This window comes from Mesoplodon densirostris, chromosome 19, assembly GCF_025265405.1.
Source record: "Mesoplodon densirostris isolate mMesDen1 chromosome 19, mMesDen1 primary haplotype, whole genome shotgun sequence".
Classification (NCBI taxonomy): Eukaryota; Metazoa; Chordata; class Mammalia; order Artiodactyla; family Ziphiidae; genus Mesoplodon; species Mesoplodon densirostris.
The window spans coordinates 53,162,279-53,176,727 of NC_082679.1; the positions used below are offsets into that span (position 1 = coordinate 53,162,279).

Genomic DNA, 14,449 nt, shown 5'->3' on the forward strand with positions numbered 1-14,449 from the left:
TCCCTTTATCCATGCAAAGAACACAATGGACAGTGAGAAGATTAGTCTAAGGAATAGGTCTGAAAAACAGGTGCAGAACTAAAGTCTAGTTGTATATCCCAAGTCAAGCTACACAGCAAACTATTAATGTTAGGTAAACCTAATGACCAAGGGGAGGGAGGGAGGAAGGCATACTATTACCTCTTGACATGACATTAATGTGTTCTGAATTAACTATGGATTTGGACATATGTTTTGAACCTAGTAGAATCCCAACTTCAACACTGTGGTCTAGAACAGAAATATGTTTAAATATGATGTTTAGGGACCTCCCTGGTGGTGCAGTGGTTAAGAATCTGCCTGCCAATGCAGGGAACACGTGTTCCAGCCCTGGTCCGGGAAGATCCCACATGCTGCGGAGCACCCAAGCCCGTGCGCCACAACTACCGAGCCTGTGCTCCAGAGCCCACAAACAACAACTACTGAAGCCCGCGCGCCTAGAGCTCGTGCTCCACAACAAGAGAAGCCACTGCAGTGAGAAGCCCGCGCACCGCAACAAAGAGTAGCTCCCACTCGCCGCAACTAGAGAAAGCACGCACGTAGCAACAAAGACCCAATGCAGCCAAAAATAAATAATAAATAAATAAATTTATTTTAAAAAATGTTCAGTGCAGTCTGGCAAGAAGTTTGGGAAGGGGAAGGCCATTGCAAGTCTAATTTTGGGTGGTTTAGACATATGATCTAGTGGATCAAGCACAGCGTGACTCCACATGGGTAGTGTTCCTACAAAGTACACAAAATCACAAGCACTAATGAAGGAAAACAGCCCCAAAATGTTGAAATTCAGCCATAAAAAAGTGAACTCTACTTACAGGGTTTTAAGCTTGAATTATAAAGCAGAGAAGGTTGTTTAGAAAAAGCCTGTTGCATTTGGAGCAATTAAAAAAAAAAGGCAGTTTTGATGAGAGGAAGGAGCCAAATGTAAATGTCTGTTTCCAATATAAATGAGAAGGGGAAAAAAATGAGAAGGGAATATTTTACTATTTTTTTTGAAACCAATAGAGACCATTCTCTACTATTACACCACCTATGGTAAACATGTACGCTTGATAAGACAAATACAATCTCCTTTTCCAAAAGGTGCTAGGTGAAGGACATACCACATACTAATTGTCCTGTGGGCCGGTGGGTCTCTTCATGTCTAACCCCAGGATTAAATCCAGAGCAAGTCAAAGACTCAGTTCAAGAGAGGAAATTGTATTCACTTTTAAAGAAGCAAACCTGGAAATTTAAATGGCCTCACACTGGCTTCAAGAGGCAGCAGAGATCTTCAACAGTCAACAAGCTGAATGCAATGTTTTCAGCTTAACCTTGAGCTCTTTTTTTTGGGTGATGCCTAAAGAGAGGGCCGTGCATGTATTTCCAAGAAAAGGGTTTTTTGTTGGTTTGTTTGTGATTTTTTTAAAGCAAAACAGAGGTAAGTTTCAAAAGTGAAAGGAGAAATAGCTGCTTAAAAATCTCAGCATTTATAATTCAACCACTGGAAAAACCCTGCATAAAAAACACAGGACTAGGGCCTCCCTGGTGGCGCAATGGTTGAGAGTCCGCCTGCCGATGCAGGGGATGCGGGTTCGTGCCCCGGTCTGGGAGGATCCCATGTGCCGCGGAGCGGCTGGGCCCGTGAGCTATGGCCGCTGGGCCTGCGCATCCGGAGCCTGTGCTCCGCAACGGGAGAGGCCACAACAGTGAGAGGCCCACATAACGCAAAAAGGAAAAAAAAAAAAAAAAAACACAGGACTAGTGGCAGACACCTGGGTTTTAAAACAATGAAGTAGAAGTATTCATATAGGCTCTAATACTGGGCAATCAATGGTTTAAAACTCTGAAGAAAGACCAAGAGACATTTTGAACTGGAGCCTCAATAAGAAATTAAATGTATATTTAACTTCAATCACCTGAGATTTTACTGAAACACCTATTTGTTCACCACCAATTACAACCAGATGTAGTGTCTGAATTAAAAGTGTATGCTTTTCTTCAACCACTCTGTTGGAGAGAAGTCTAATACAATAAAAGAAATTTCTAAGATTAACAGCAAAAAACAGCATTAAATTGTCAGCATATGAATGATAACACTGCAGGCATGAGATCTGGAGTCTTGAGGAACTCCTGAAAGGCTAGATTATGCAACCAAGAAGTGAGTGGGTGTAAGCTCCCCCTGGGGTGAGCCTTGACCAGTGGGAAATGGGAGATGAAAGGGGCTGGAAAGATAAATTCTGCCTCCATTCCATCTTCCATGGACTGCTCTGGGGTACAGTTTCTCCCTACAGCCCTTCTAGAGAAGTCCCATGTGCCATGTGAACATGCCTGCCAAGTGACCTGCTGGGGTCTCCTCCTGGGTCATGAATGGGGGGATGGGAGGTATCAAACTGCATCATAATTGCTCTGCATTGTTCTTTGATTTATTTTCTTCTTTCCCTTCCTGTCCTGGGCTTCTATCTCCCAAACAGTATCAGCACCTTAAATGAGTTAGAAGGCTCTGCTTTCTAGGGTATCTGGGCTCTGAATCATTAAACATTTTACCAGCTCATGAAAAAAAAAAAATCGTCAACATATTTATGAATGGAAGTAAACTCTGAAATGGCTGGGGAGCAGGTTCTTAAGGTGCCATTAAAAAATGCTATAGTCACTCTACTTTTGACATGAGGCAGGAGAAAAGCAGGCAATATTTGACTCAATCATGGAGAGTAAAAATTTGGCTGGCAGTCTTCAGTATTCTTATGATGTTGTTTTCCTCCTTGGAAGGATTCCAAAATTAAGAAAGAAGATAAGACGGAGATGTAGAATAAAATGTTTTGTTGGCAACGATGATCTTCCTGATATTTAATTTTCTTGACTCCAGTATAATCTCCCTCTAGGGAGGGAGAAGTGTCCCTGTTACATTAATCTTTTATAAAACCACAACACCCCAAAAGGTTACAAGAGGGCCATAACATAACATATACATTACAAGGAAGCCAGTTTCATTTTATAAATATAGATGGGTAAAACCGGCAAAGAGGGAGATTATTCTGACGAAATCTGCCTAGTCTATGAGCTAAATTTCCACATGGCACTCAAACTGGTATGTACACGAGTCACATAGGGAGTTTGAGGTGCATAATACTGAACCTAGAAGCTGAAGATCAAGGTTTTAAAATAAGCGATTCTATTCTGAAGCCCCAACGCATATGAAGAAAGGTCACTGCTTTAAAAGAATAAAACATATCTGATTCAGTAGTAGAAAGTCTGAGGAAGAAGACAGGTTCCACAAGATACCATAATAACGAAAGTCAGAAACACAAGCTGAGGACTTATCTGGTTGGAGTAGAATGTTCCTTAAGACCTCAGGAGAAAATGGTCCTGAATTAAGTCATCAATAGGGTCATTTGGGGACAAATCTATATGATGCAAGATCTGTGATTATTAACTTTGAGGTAAAAAAATAGCAACTATTTTCTTTGTGATTCTTTCAGTATGAAGAAATCCCCAGCTTCATGGAATTTCTATCACTAATTCTAAAAAATAAAATAAATTAAAATTAAAATTTCAATACCACAATTTTCACTAATATTATTTGATATTTACACTGAGCCAAGAGAAATGAGTGAAAAATATCACCAATTAGCAACCATATAATGCTATACATTTTTAGTAATTATTTTTATTTTTGTTTTTATACTCAATATCCATTTATAACAATATATACAATCTTTTTACAAACCTTTTTAATGCTAACTCCTATTATTTGAAGCATATGCCCTGTGGTTCAACTGGTCCAAGTGCATAGCCAAAACACTAAGGAATGTTTATCAGCCTCCTGGGGAAACCATTCTGATACGCCTCAGCCATAAGCAGATTGTACCATGTGTGAGAGCACTGACTGATGACAGAAGTGATTGTATTCTCCATTTGGGGACAAAAAGAGCCTGATTTCCATCTTGTCTGAATCAACAGCATCCTACTGTAAGTGTAGGTGAACGTTAAGAAAAAGAAGTCTAATTACACCCCTTTAGCCTATCTCTGAGCCAATACATATGTTAATTCCAAGAAAAGTAAAGTAACTGAATCAGTCATTCCTCCCTTAATGACTGGTCTGGTCAACAGATGTAATTTTCGCTTCTAAGTCATTAAATATGCACAAAATTCTTTCTTTCACAACCTACCTCTGATATGGTAGACTTGCAAACCTCTCTGGCCACAGATTCGAATTTGGGATCTGTAGTTAGGTTCAGCTTATAATTCCATAACAACTAGGTATAAGAGAAAAAAACAAAACAAAACAAAAAAACAAAAAAACTCCAGTTAGAATAGTATGAAATTTAACATCAATGGTTACTATAAATGATAAAATTCCATTATACAGAGTCAGATAAAACATATTCACACTTCAGTTAACAAACAAAAAGATAAAATGTCACTGTATTTACAGATAAAAGGAAAAAAACGTGCAGACAAAATAAAACACTACCGTTCGGACATACACTTTTCTCTATTTTTACTTAAGGACAAATTTTTTTTTAAGTCAGGAAAAAAATTAAAATGAAAATTCCTGATAAGGGTTTCAGAGAAAATATAAATAGGTTGTATATGCAAAATTCTTAAATCAAAAAGTCTAACCCAGAAGCTCAAGAATTGGTAGGTTTAGTTGCAGATTTCACAATCAACCGTGCTTTTCACACATCATTTTTATGAAGGAGTGTTGTCCAGAGTCTAGTTTCCTGACACATCTTTCTTTATTCCTCTAAAACCCTCAACGTGACATACACACACGATAAGGTCTATTTTACACAACTGTTTTAACATGTCTTAAGCTATGAAATCTCTAAAGCCATTACTATTCATGGGCGAGGGCTGAATATTACTTCATTTTTGCAGCTTCAGTTAAAAGATTTCAATACATGATTCAATTCCTGAAAAGTAGCAAAAATGAGCTCTTAAACTCTGCTCAGATGGAGAGAGAGCAGGGGCTTTGTATGACGTAGAACATGAAGAGGTTTGGGGGGTGCAGGGCAGTTCACAAGCCTTTCTTTCAGACGGCTGCACTCCAAGACTAAAGAATACAATCACTCATTCACTGATTCATTCAAACATCTGCTTAGCACTTCTTACGATGTACCACACACAGTCTAATCTCAAGGGCTTCATAGGTTATTACAGGAAACAGAAGCAAATGTTTGAGCACACACTGTGTTAGGAACTGGGGGTTAAAACAGGAGGAGAAAGACAAACACTGTCCAGTGGTGGCTATGGTAATAGCAGGTAATGTGTATTTGGTTAATGGCATCACAAGGTGCCACAGCAGTACAGGGGAGGACTACCCCACACTGCAGTAGGGGGTTTGGTCAGGGAAGGTTTACCAGAGGAAGTGCTATCTACGATGAAATCTGAAAAATTAGTAGCAGTTAGCCATATTAAAAAGGGTAAGAAGACTGTTTTAAGTAAATAAAGCAGCATGCGTGGAAGCTCATTGGAATGGGAAGCAGGGCATGTTACACGAACTGAAAGTCCAATGGAGGATTGACTCTGGAGACACAGGCCAGGACCAGATCATAAAGCCCTTGTAAGTCATGTGTGAACTTTAACCCAAGAGTAATGGGGAGTCACTAAAAGGGAAATAAAGGAGTGACATGACCAGATTTGCTTTTTAGAAGGAGAACAGAAGCTAATATAAAGTGCATTAGGAACAGCACAAAAACAGGCAGTAAATTCCACAAAAGAGTGCTGAGGAAGATTTTGTGAAGAAATAAAATATAAAGGATGAGTAGGATTTCTTCTCCTCCCTCCTCAAAAACAAAAAACAAAGAAAAGGAGTAAAAAACTCTAATCACTCAACTATCATCAATAAGTGAGTTTTTAGAAAAAGGGGTAAGAATCTGGCTACCATCTATAATGAAAGTGTTAAGAGAATGGGACTTTTGCCTTGTTTACTACTATATGCCCAGTGCCTAGAAGAGTGCATGCAACACATAGGCATTGATAAATATGTGTTGAATAGATCAACAAAAGAACAAATCTATACCATGGTAAGTTCAACCAATAGGACATATAAGGCCAAACTGAGAATAGATGTAGGAGAAGCTTAGTTCTAACTGAAGGCATCTTAGGCCTCCTGGCTCCTCAGAAGTAGATCCCATGATTCAAAAGATGTGGTTAGAACTGGACAAATATATTTTACTATTTATCTATCTACTACCATCTATCTAAGTCAGTACTACATGGTAATTAAATGTTATATTTTAAAATTAAAGCAACACATTCTGATTCTATATGTATATCAAACCAAAGACAGATTAAAAATGTCCTCCTTATTGAGTGACTTGCAGCTGACCCAATGCCATTTCTTCCATGTAAAAAAAAAAAAAAAAAAAAAAAAAAAAAGGAAAAGAAAGAAAGAGAAAGAAAGAAAGAAAGAAAGGGAAAATGCAAGAAAGAAAAAAGTTGTCTGGTACTTGGAGTGAACAGCAACAAATGTCAAAAAAAAAAAAAAAATACAAACCACAGAGTATTTCCTTACTTTATCTAATGCAAACTCAGATGTCCTATGATTGGGCTAGAAACAGATTTTCTGACAAAAACCATTCAGATGATCATTTAGATCTTTTGAATGTCTTTAACTTTTCATTTGGAACCTTATTTGTTCTCATAATAGGTGTAAATTTCCTTACGAACAGGACTCCTCCCAGATAACTATGATACTATTGTCTAATGCTAAATATTCTACCTCTCGTCTTTTTTTCACTTTTTCAGTTATAATCCACATACCATAAAATTCACGATTTTAAAGTGTACAATTCAGTGTTTTTTTCGTATATGGTTGACACTTGAACAACGCCCACATTAGGGGCACCAACCCTCTGTGAAGTTGAAAATCTGAGTATGATTTTTTTTTTTTTTTTTTTTTGCTGTACGCGGGCCTCTCACTGTTGTGGCCTCTCCCGTTGCGGAGCACAGGCTCCGGACGCGCAGGCTCAGCGGCCATGGCTCACGGGCCCAGCCGCTCCGCGGCATGTGGGATCTTCCCAGACCGGGGCACGAACCCGAGTCCCCTGCATCGGCAGGCGGACTCTCAACCACTGCGCCACCAGGGAAGCCCTCTGAGTATAATTTATAGGGGGCCCTCTGCATCCACAGTTCCCCATGCTCAGATTCCTGCAGTACTGCAGTATTTACTACTGAAAAAAAAACCTGTGTGTAAGTGGACCCGTGCAGTTCAAACCTGTGTCATTCGAGGGTCAACTGTATTCACAAGGGTGCATAATCATCACCACTTTCTAATTCAAGAACATTCTCATCACCCCAGCAGAAACCCCATGCCTGTTCTATCACTCCTCATCCTCCTTACTCCCATCCTTTGCAACCATTAATCTACTTTCTGGTCTTTCACTTTTAATATGACTTATTAATGAATTATTATTCTCTTTCAGGAATATAGGTAAAAAGGGAATTCAACATAGGTTGCCACAAGTACATTTTCCTCTAGAAAACAGATAAGCACACATTACACTTGATTACTGAGAGCTGATTATTTACACCATATTTGATAAGTGTCCTTTCCTCTGAGTGGCTATAATCAACTAAGAAAAATAACTGCAATTTGACAATAAATACTATTGGCTAGCATGATGTATTTCAGCTTCAATTTCCTTAAATTTAAGAGTCTCATCTTTGAATCCATCTATGCACCCAACTCCCTCCCCCAAATATGTACTGAGTAACTACTATAATCTGAGTATCGTGTTAGGCGACAAAGTTGAGAAAGGTGGAAGTAAAAGAAAAAAAAAAAAAAAGCTGCTGTCTCAGTACTCAAGAAGCTCAACCACAGGAAACAAAAGATGGAAGAGTCAGATTGGAAAGAAAATAAGCAATAAAAACACAGTGTGAGGGCCTCCCTGGTGGCGCAAGTGGTTGAGAGTCCGCCTGCCGATGCAGGGGATACGGGTTCGTGCCCCGGTCTGGGAGGATCCCATATGCCGCGGAGCGGCTGGGCCCGTGAGCCATGGCCGCTGGGCCTGCGCGTCCGGAGCCTGTGCTCCGCAACGGGGGAGGCCACAACAGTGAGAGGCCCGCATACCGCAAAAAAAAAAAAAAAAAAAAAAAAAAAAAAAAAAAAAAAAAAAAAAAACACAGTGTGATAAATGTAGTAACAGAAGCATGCAGAAGATATGGGAATACAAGGAAAGAACATATCACAGTGATTGTAGAGGAGGGATAGGTGAGGCTGGTAGTGGTCAAGTTATACTGGGCCAGGAGTAAGAAGGGATTTTGTCAGATGAACTGAGGAAGACTGGGGTTCTAGGACTGCAAGGGTAGAAAGGACAGAAAGAATAATGATAACTTCTGGGAATCCCATATTTCAGAATGGCTGGAGTTGAGGGTGTGAAAGATCAGGGGAGAAGGGGTGTTAGATCACACTACTATAGCTGATATTAAAGAGTCTGGATTTTATCTTAAAGGAAATGAGAGGCTAATAGATAATTTTAATCAGAGAACTCAAAAAATGAACTCTGGTTGTATAGAGAAGGGCTACACTGAGGGGGTTAGTACGCCAGTTAAAAGGCAAGAGTTTTTGGATGGGATAAATTTGAGATATTTATTTAGAATCATGACAAGATTTGGGTGTGGGGAGTGAAGGAAAATTCTTTTTTTTAATTTTAATTTTTATTGGAGTATAGTTGACTTACAGTGTTGTGTTAGTTTCAGGTGCAAAGTGAATCTGTTATACATATACATATATCTAGTCTTTTGTAGATTCTTTTCCCATACAGGCCATTACAGAGAATTGAGTAGAGTTCCCCGTGCTATACAGTAGGTCCTTATTAGTTATCTATTTTATATATAGTCGTGTGTATATGTCAATCCCAATATTCCAATTTATCCCTCTCCCCTGCCTTACCCCCTGGTAACCAGAAGTTTGTTTTCTACATCTGTAACTCTATTTCTTTCTTGTAGGTAAGTTCATTTGTACCCTTTTTTTTTTTAAGATTCCACATATAAGCAATATCATAGGATATTTGTCTTTCTCTGTCTGACTTATGAAGGAAAATTCTTCCTTCACAGTCAAGCTCCTTTAAAGTATAGTCTAAGTTTATTTAATCGACTTACTCTTCCATTCATCCTTAAAATTTTTTAAATCAAAGCTGTCTGTTTAGTTAAATAGTCAAAGGGAGTCAATCTAAACAAACAAGCAGTCCCCCGCAAAGTCCCTTTCTAAAGTCCTACACATTACCCAGAGACAATTCTTTTAGCTTTTTCTTATGGTAATTACCTCCATACGTTTAAGCTATTAAACTGCTATTTCCTGACCTGTTAGTTTTAGATATTGTATAATAGCTTTATACTATAGAAGGTAGGAAGGAACTCTTACACCCTCTTCCTGATCCCAATCCTCCCAATATAGTTAAATCATAATGTCATTAGATACTCAGTATTTACATTATTGATTATGTAAAAATACTATATATAATGAGCCATATAGAATATATTTCTTTCAATTTTTAGTTTGTCATATAGTTAAGTCATTTATTTCATAAGCCTATTTTCGATATACCCATTACTAATTAATCCCCCATCTCTTCACTGGAAAAGCAAATCTCTCAAAATGTTCAAATGCTTCAAGTGATCTCTCAGGTGAGACATTCCTCTTGGAGTCTTCCATCTTCCTGCTTCAGTCAGGACTGGTTGCCATCTAAGCCTCTGCACAGGTGTCATCCTTCACCATCATCCTTGGAATTCCTTTGCTTTTTCTTAGGCTGATGCACTAATGACTGGATTCTTTAATTTTCTTTGTCTTGCTGTATTCCCTCATTTTGGTGAAGCACATCCTCTAGTAGCTTTATGAGAAAACATGTATGGGTAGTAAATGTCTTGAAAAATTTTATGTATGAAATGTCTATTTTGTATTATCTTGACTAAATATAATTTTTCCTCAGAATTTTAAAGGCACTGGTCTACTCTCTTCTAGTTTCCAGTAATGCTAATGAGAAATATCATATTATTCAAACTCCCAGTACTTTAATTATTATTTTTTTCTCTGAAAGCTTTTGAGATCTTTTATTTACTCCCAGGGTTCTTTTCAGAACCCTAGAATTGGTTTGGGTTATCTTTCCACCCATGGTGTGAGGCACTCATGGGCACTTTTAATCTAGAAACTCATCCTTCAGTTCTTGGAAATTTTCCCATATTTTTTTTTTTTTTTTTTTTTTGCGGTACGCGGGCCTCTCACTGTTGTGGCCTCTCCCGTTGTGGAGCACAAGCTCCGGACACACAGGCTCAGCAGCCACGGCTCACGGGCCCAGCCGCTCCGCGGCATGTGGGATCTTCCCGGACCGGGGCACGAACCCGTGTCCCCTGTATCGGCAAGCGGACTCTCAACCACTGCGCCACCAGGGAAGCCCCTCCCATATTTTTCATTCAAGTTTTTTCTTTTTTTTTTGGAGTGGCTAATATATACCAGGCACCACTCAAGACAGATGTGAGCAAAGAAGGGCAAAATCCCTGCCCTCAAGTAGTTTACATTGTATGAAGGAGAGAAAGATAATACACAAATGATCAAATAAATAGATCAGGTATTGAATGCTATAAAGAAAATTAAGCTAGTATAAAAGAATTGAAGTGATGGGTGAGGGGTGCTTTAATAGAGGGGGACAAGGAAAATGAATATCCTGAAAAGGTGACTGTTCCATGATGAACAGCAAATGCAAAAGACCTAAGTCAGGCACATTCTGTGAGTATCTGAGGGATAGCGAGGAGGCTGCTTGTGGCCTAAGTAGAGTTATCAATGCTGACAGTGGTAGAAGAGGCCAAGGAGCAGGTCTCTGCTCTCTGCATGTGTTGTAGGCCACTGTTAAGGACCTGGGAGTTTAATAAGTGAGAAAAAAGCTTCTGGGGTTTTGGGCAGAGACGTAATACAACCTGTTAGAGGAATCATTCAGGCTGTAGCATGGAGTACAGACTGTAGAGGGATAAGGGCAGAAGAAGGGAGACTACTTAGGAGGCTATTAAAGAAGCACAAAAGAGAACCGACGATGGCTTGTACCAGGGGGTAGCAGTGAAAATGGTCAGATTCAGGACACATTTCAAAAGAAGCAGCCAGACAGCAAGGCTGCTAACAGACTGAAGGTGGGATATAAGAGGACAAGAGGAATCAAGGTTTTTGATTTGAGCAATGGGAAGAACTGAGATTGGGAAGACTGTAACAAGAGAGGTTTAGAGGTAGAAAATCAAGAGTTCAGTTCTAGAAATGACTGTGAGACAGCGTAGAAACGTGAAATCAGCACTTGGAGTCTGGAGTTTGTGGAAAACTCTGTGCTGGATAAAAGACAGGAACCACAAATTGTCAGTCAGCAGGGCAGCATCAATTGTTCCTCTCCAATGGGAGTCATGGCAACAGTCTATGTAGCCATCTGGAGTTATCTTCTCTCCAGATGACAGCTCAGGTGTGAGAAGACAACACTCCCAACAGGCACTGGAAGAGGCAGTTTTGGCTTAGAAACCTCAAGCCCCATGCGAGCCATTATCTCTTGAAACAGCCCTCTGGGCATAGTTTCCAGGATCCCTGCAAGGAACACACACACCCAGGTACAAGAGTCACCACATTCAGGGAAACCTATAGTATGGCACCACCAATGAGTATTTATAATTCATTTATAGCTCTCCCCAATCCATATAGAATTTACCAATCAGGGTCATTTTTATCATAAGTAATACTGCCTTGAACCTTAGTTGGTATTTTACCCTTATTAGGTCACCAGGGAACTGAGCTACATAGCTAACAGGATTGAAATGCTCCTGAAGGGGAAAGAAAGGTTTTGTTAACTGTTTACTCACAGGGCTATTATGAGCTGCTATAAATGTTCCTTACATGGGTAGACAGATACATAAGCATTTCTGTGGGGTAAGTACCTGGAAGTGAAAAGGCTGTATTATATACTATGCCTAAGTTCCGCTTTAGTAATACCCAACAGCTTTCAAAGTAGTTACACTAATTTACATTATCACTATCAGCATTTGAAAACTCCCTTATTCTAGCATATGTGCTGCCGAAAACGATCACGAAAGCGCCCTTATTTTATATTCACAGTAATGCTTGGTATTAACACTGTCGGTCTTTTGAATTTTAGCAATTCTAATGGTGAATGTAGATACCGGTATCTCACTCAGGTTTTAATTTCCATTTCCCTGATTATTAATGAGGATGAGCACCTTTCCATTTATTTGTAGATCATTCAAGTATCATCTTTAAGACATGGATGTTCAAGTATCTTACCCATTTTTCTTTTCTTTCTTTCTTTTTTTTAAATTAAGGGTTTATCCTAAATTTGTCCATCCAGTAGTTATATTGTATCTTAAGGAACAATTTCTATTTTAAAAAATTCAATTTATTTAAACTAAAACAACAACAACAAAAACCAGCTCACCCATTTCTCCCACCTCTGGCAGCCACCAACCTGTTCTCTGTATCTATGAGCTTGGTGTTGCTTTTTTTGTTTTTTTGTTTTGTTTTTAAGATTCCACATAAAAGAAAGATCGTATAGTATATGTCTTTGTCTGACTTATTTCAATAGCATAATGCCCTCAAGGTCCATACATGTTGTTTCAAGTGGCAAGATTTCCTTCCTTTTACGGCTGAATAATATTCCATTGTGTGTGTGTGTGTATGTATGTATATGTATACACACATTTTCTTAACGATTTAACACTTATATTGTTTCCCATATCTTGGCTATTGTAAATAATGCTGCAGTGAACATGAGGGTGCACATATCTTTTTGAGTTAGTGTTTTCATTATCTTCAGATAAATACCCAGAAGTGGATCATATGGTAGTTCTATTTTTAACTTTTTGAGGAACCTCCACACTGCAGTGGCTGTACCAAATTGCATCCCCACCAATAGTACACAAAGGTTCCCTTTTCTCCACCTCCTCACCAATACTTGTTATTTCTAGTCCTCTTGATGACAGCCATTCTAATGGGTTTGTGGTGACATCTCATTATTTGGTTTCTCTGATGATTATCTTTTCATGTACCTACTGGCCATCTGTATGTCTTTTTTTGGAAAAGTGTTTACACAGATCTTCTGTTCATTCTTTAATTGGGTTTTTTTGTTTGTTTGTTTTTGCTGTTGAGTTGTATGAGTTCTTTATACATTTTGGATGTTAGCCCCTTATCTGATATTTGATTTGCAAATATTTTCTTCCATTTAGTAGGTTGCCTTTTCATTTTCTTGGTGGTTTCCTTTGCTGTGCAGAAGCTTTTTAGTCTGATATAGCCTCACCTTTTTTTTGTGTGTGTGGTACGCGGGCCTCTCACCGCCGCAGAGCACAGGCTCCGGACGCGCAGGCCCAGCGGCCATGGCCCAGGGGCCCAGCCACTCCGTGGCACGCGGGATCCCCCCGGAACCGGGGCACGAACCCGCGTCCCCTGCCTCAGTAGGCGGACTCCCAAACACTGTGCCACCAGGGAAGCCCAAGCCTCGCCTTATTTTTGCTTTTGCTTTTGGTGTCACGTTCAAAAAACCATCACTAAGACCTATGTGAAAGAGCTTACCGCCTTTTTTTTTTCTAGGAGTTTTATGGTCTCAGGTCTTGAGTTAATTTCTGTGTCTGGTGTAAGGCAGTGGTCCACTTTTCTCAATACCATTTACTGAAGAAACTGTTCTTTTCCCCACTACATATTCTTGGCTCCTTTGTTGTAAACTAACTGACATATATGCATGGGTTTATTTCTGGGATCTATATTCTGTTTCCCTGATCTATTTGTCTATTTTTATGCCAATACCATATATATATATATTTTTTTTTGCGGTATGTGGGCCTCTCACTGTTGTGGCCTCTCCTGTTGCGGAGCGCAGGCTCAGCAGCCATGGCTCACGGGCCTAGCCACTCCGCGGCATGTGGGATCTTCCCAGACCGGGGCACGAACCCGTGTCCCCTGCATAGGCAGGCAGACTCTCAACCACTGTGCCACCAGGGAAGCCCTACCATATTGTTTTAATTACTATAGCTTTGTAATATAGTTTGAAATCAGGGCGTGTGATGCTTTCAGCTTCGTTCTTCTTTCTCACGATTGCTTTGGCTATCTGGGGTCTTTTATGGTTCCAAACAAATTTTAGGATTGTTTGTTCTATTTCTGTGAAAAATGTCATTGGAATTTTGATAGGAATTGTACAGAATCTGTATATTGCTTTGAGTAGCATGAACATTTTAACAATACTAATTCCACCAACCCATGAGCATGGAATATCTTTTCATTTATTTATGTCTTCTTCAATTTCTTTCAGTAATGTCTTGTAGTGTTCAATATACAGGTCATCTTTCACCTCCTCGATTAAATTTATCTTCTCCATTTTTCTATTCTGTTGTCTTTTCTTTTTTTAAAATTTATTTTATATATTTTATTTTTGGCTGCGTTGGGTCTTTGTTGTTGCGC

General features: G+C 39.3%; 1 protein-coding gene across 2 annotated transcripts in view; it reads right to left on the reverse strand.

Annotated features, from left to right (window-relative positions):
• GLG1 (golgi glycoprotein 1) overlaps positions 1 to 14,449 on the reverse strand; it is a 150,663-nt gene that overhangs the window by 49,803 nt on the left and 86,411 nt on the right. For both annotated transcript variants that reach the window (XM_060083047.1, XM_060083046.1), the window contains exon 3: positions 4,185 to 4,271. In XM_060083047.1, the coding sequence (XP_059939030.1) occupies positions 4,185 to 4,271 (87 nt within the window). The remainder of the gene's footprint in view (positions 1 to 4,184; positions 4,272 to 14,449) is intronic.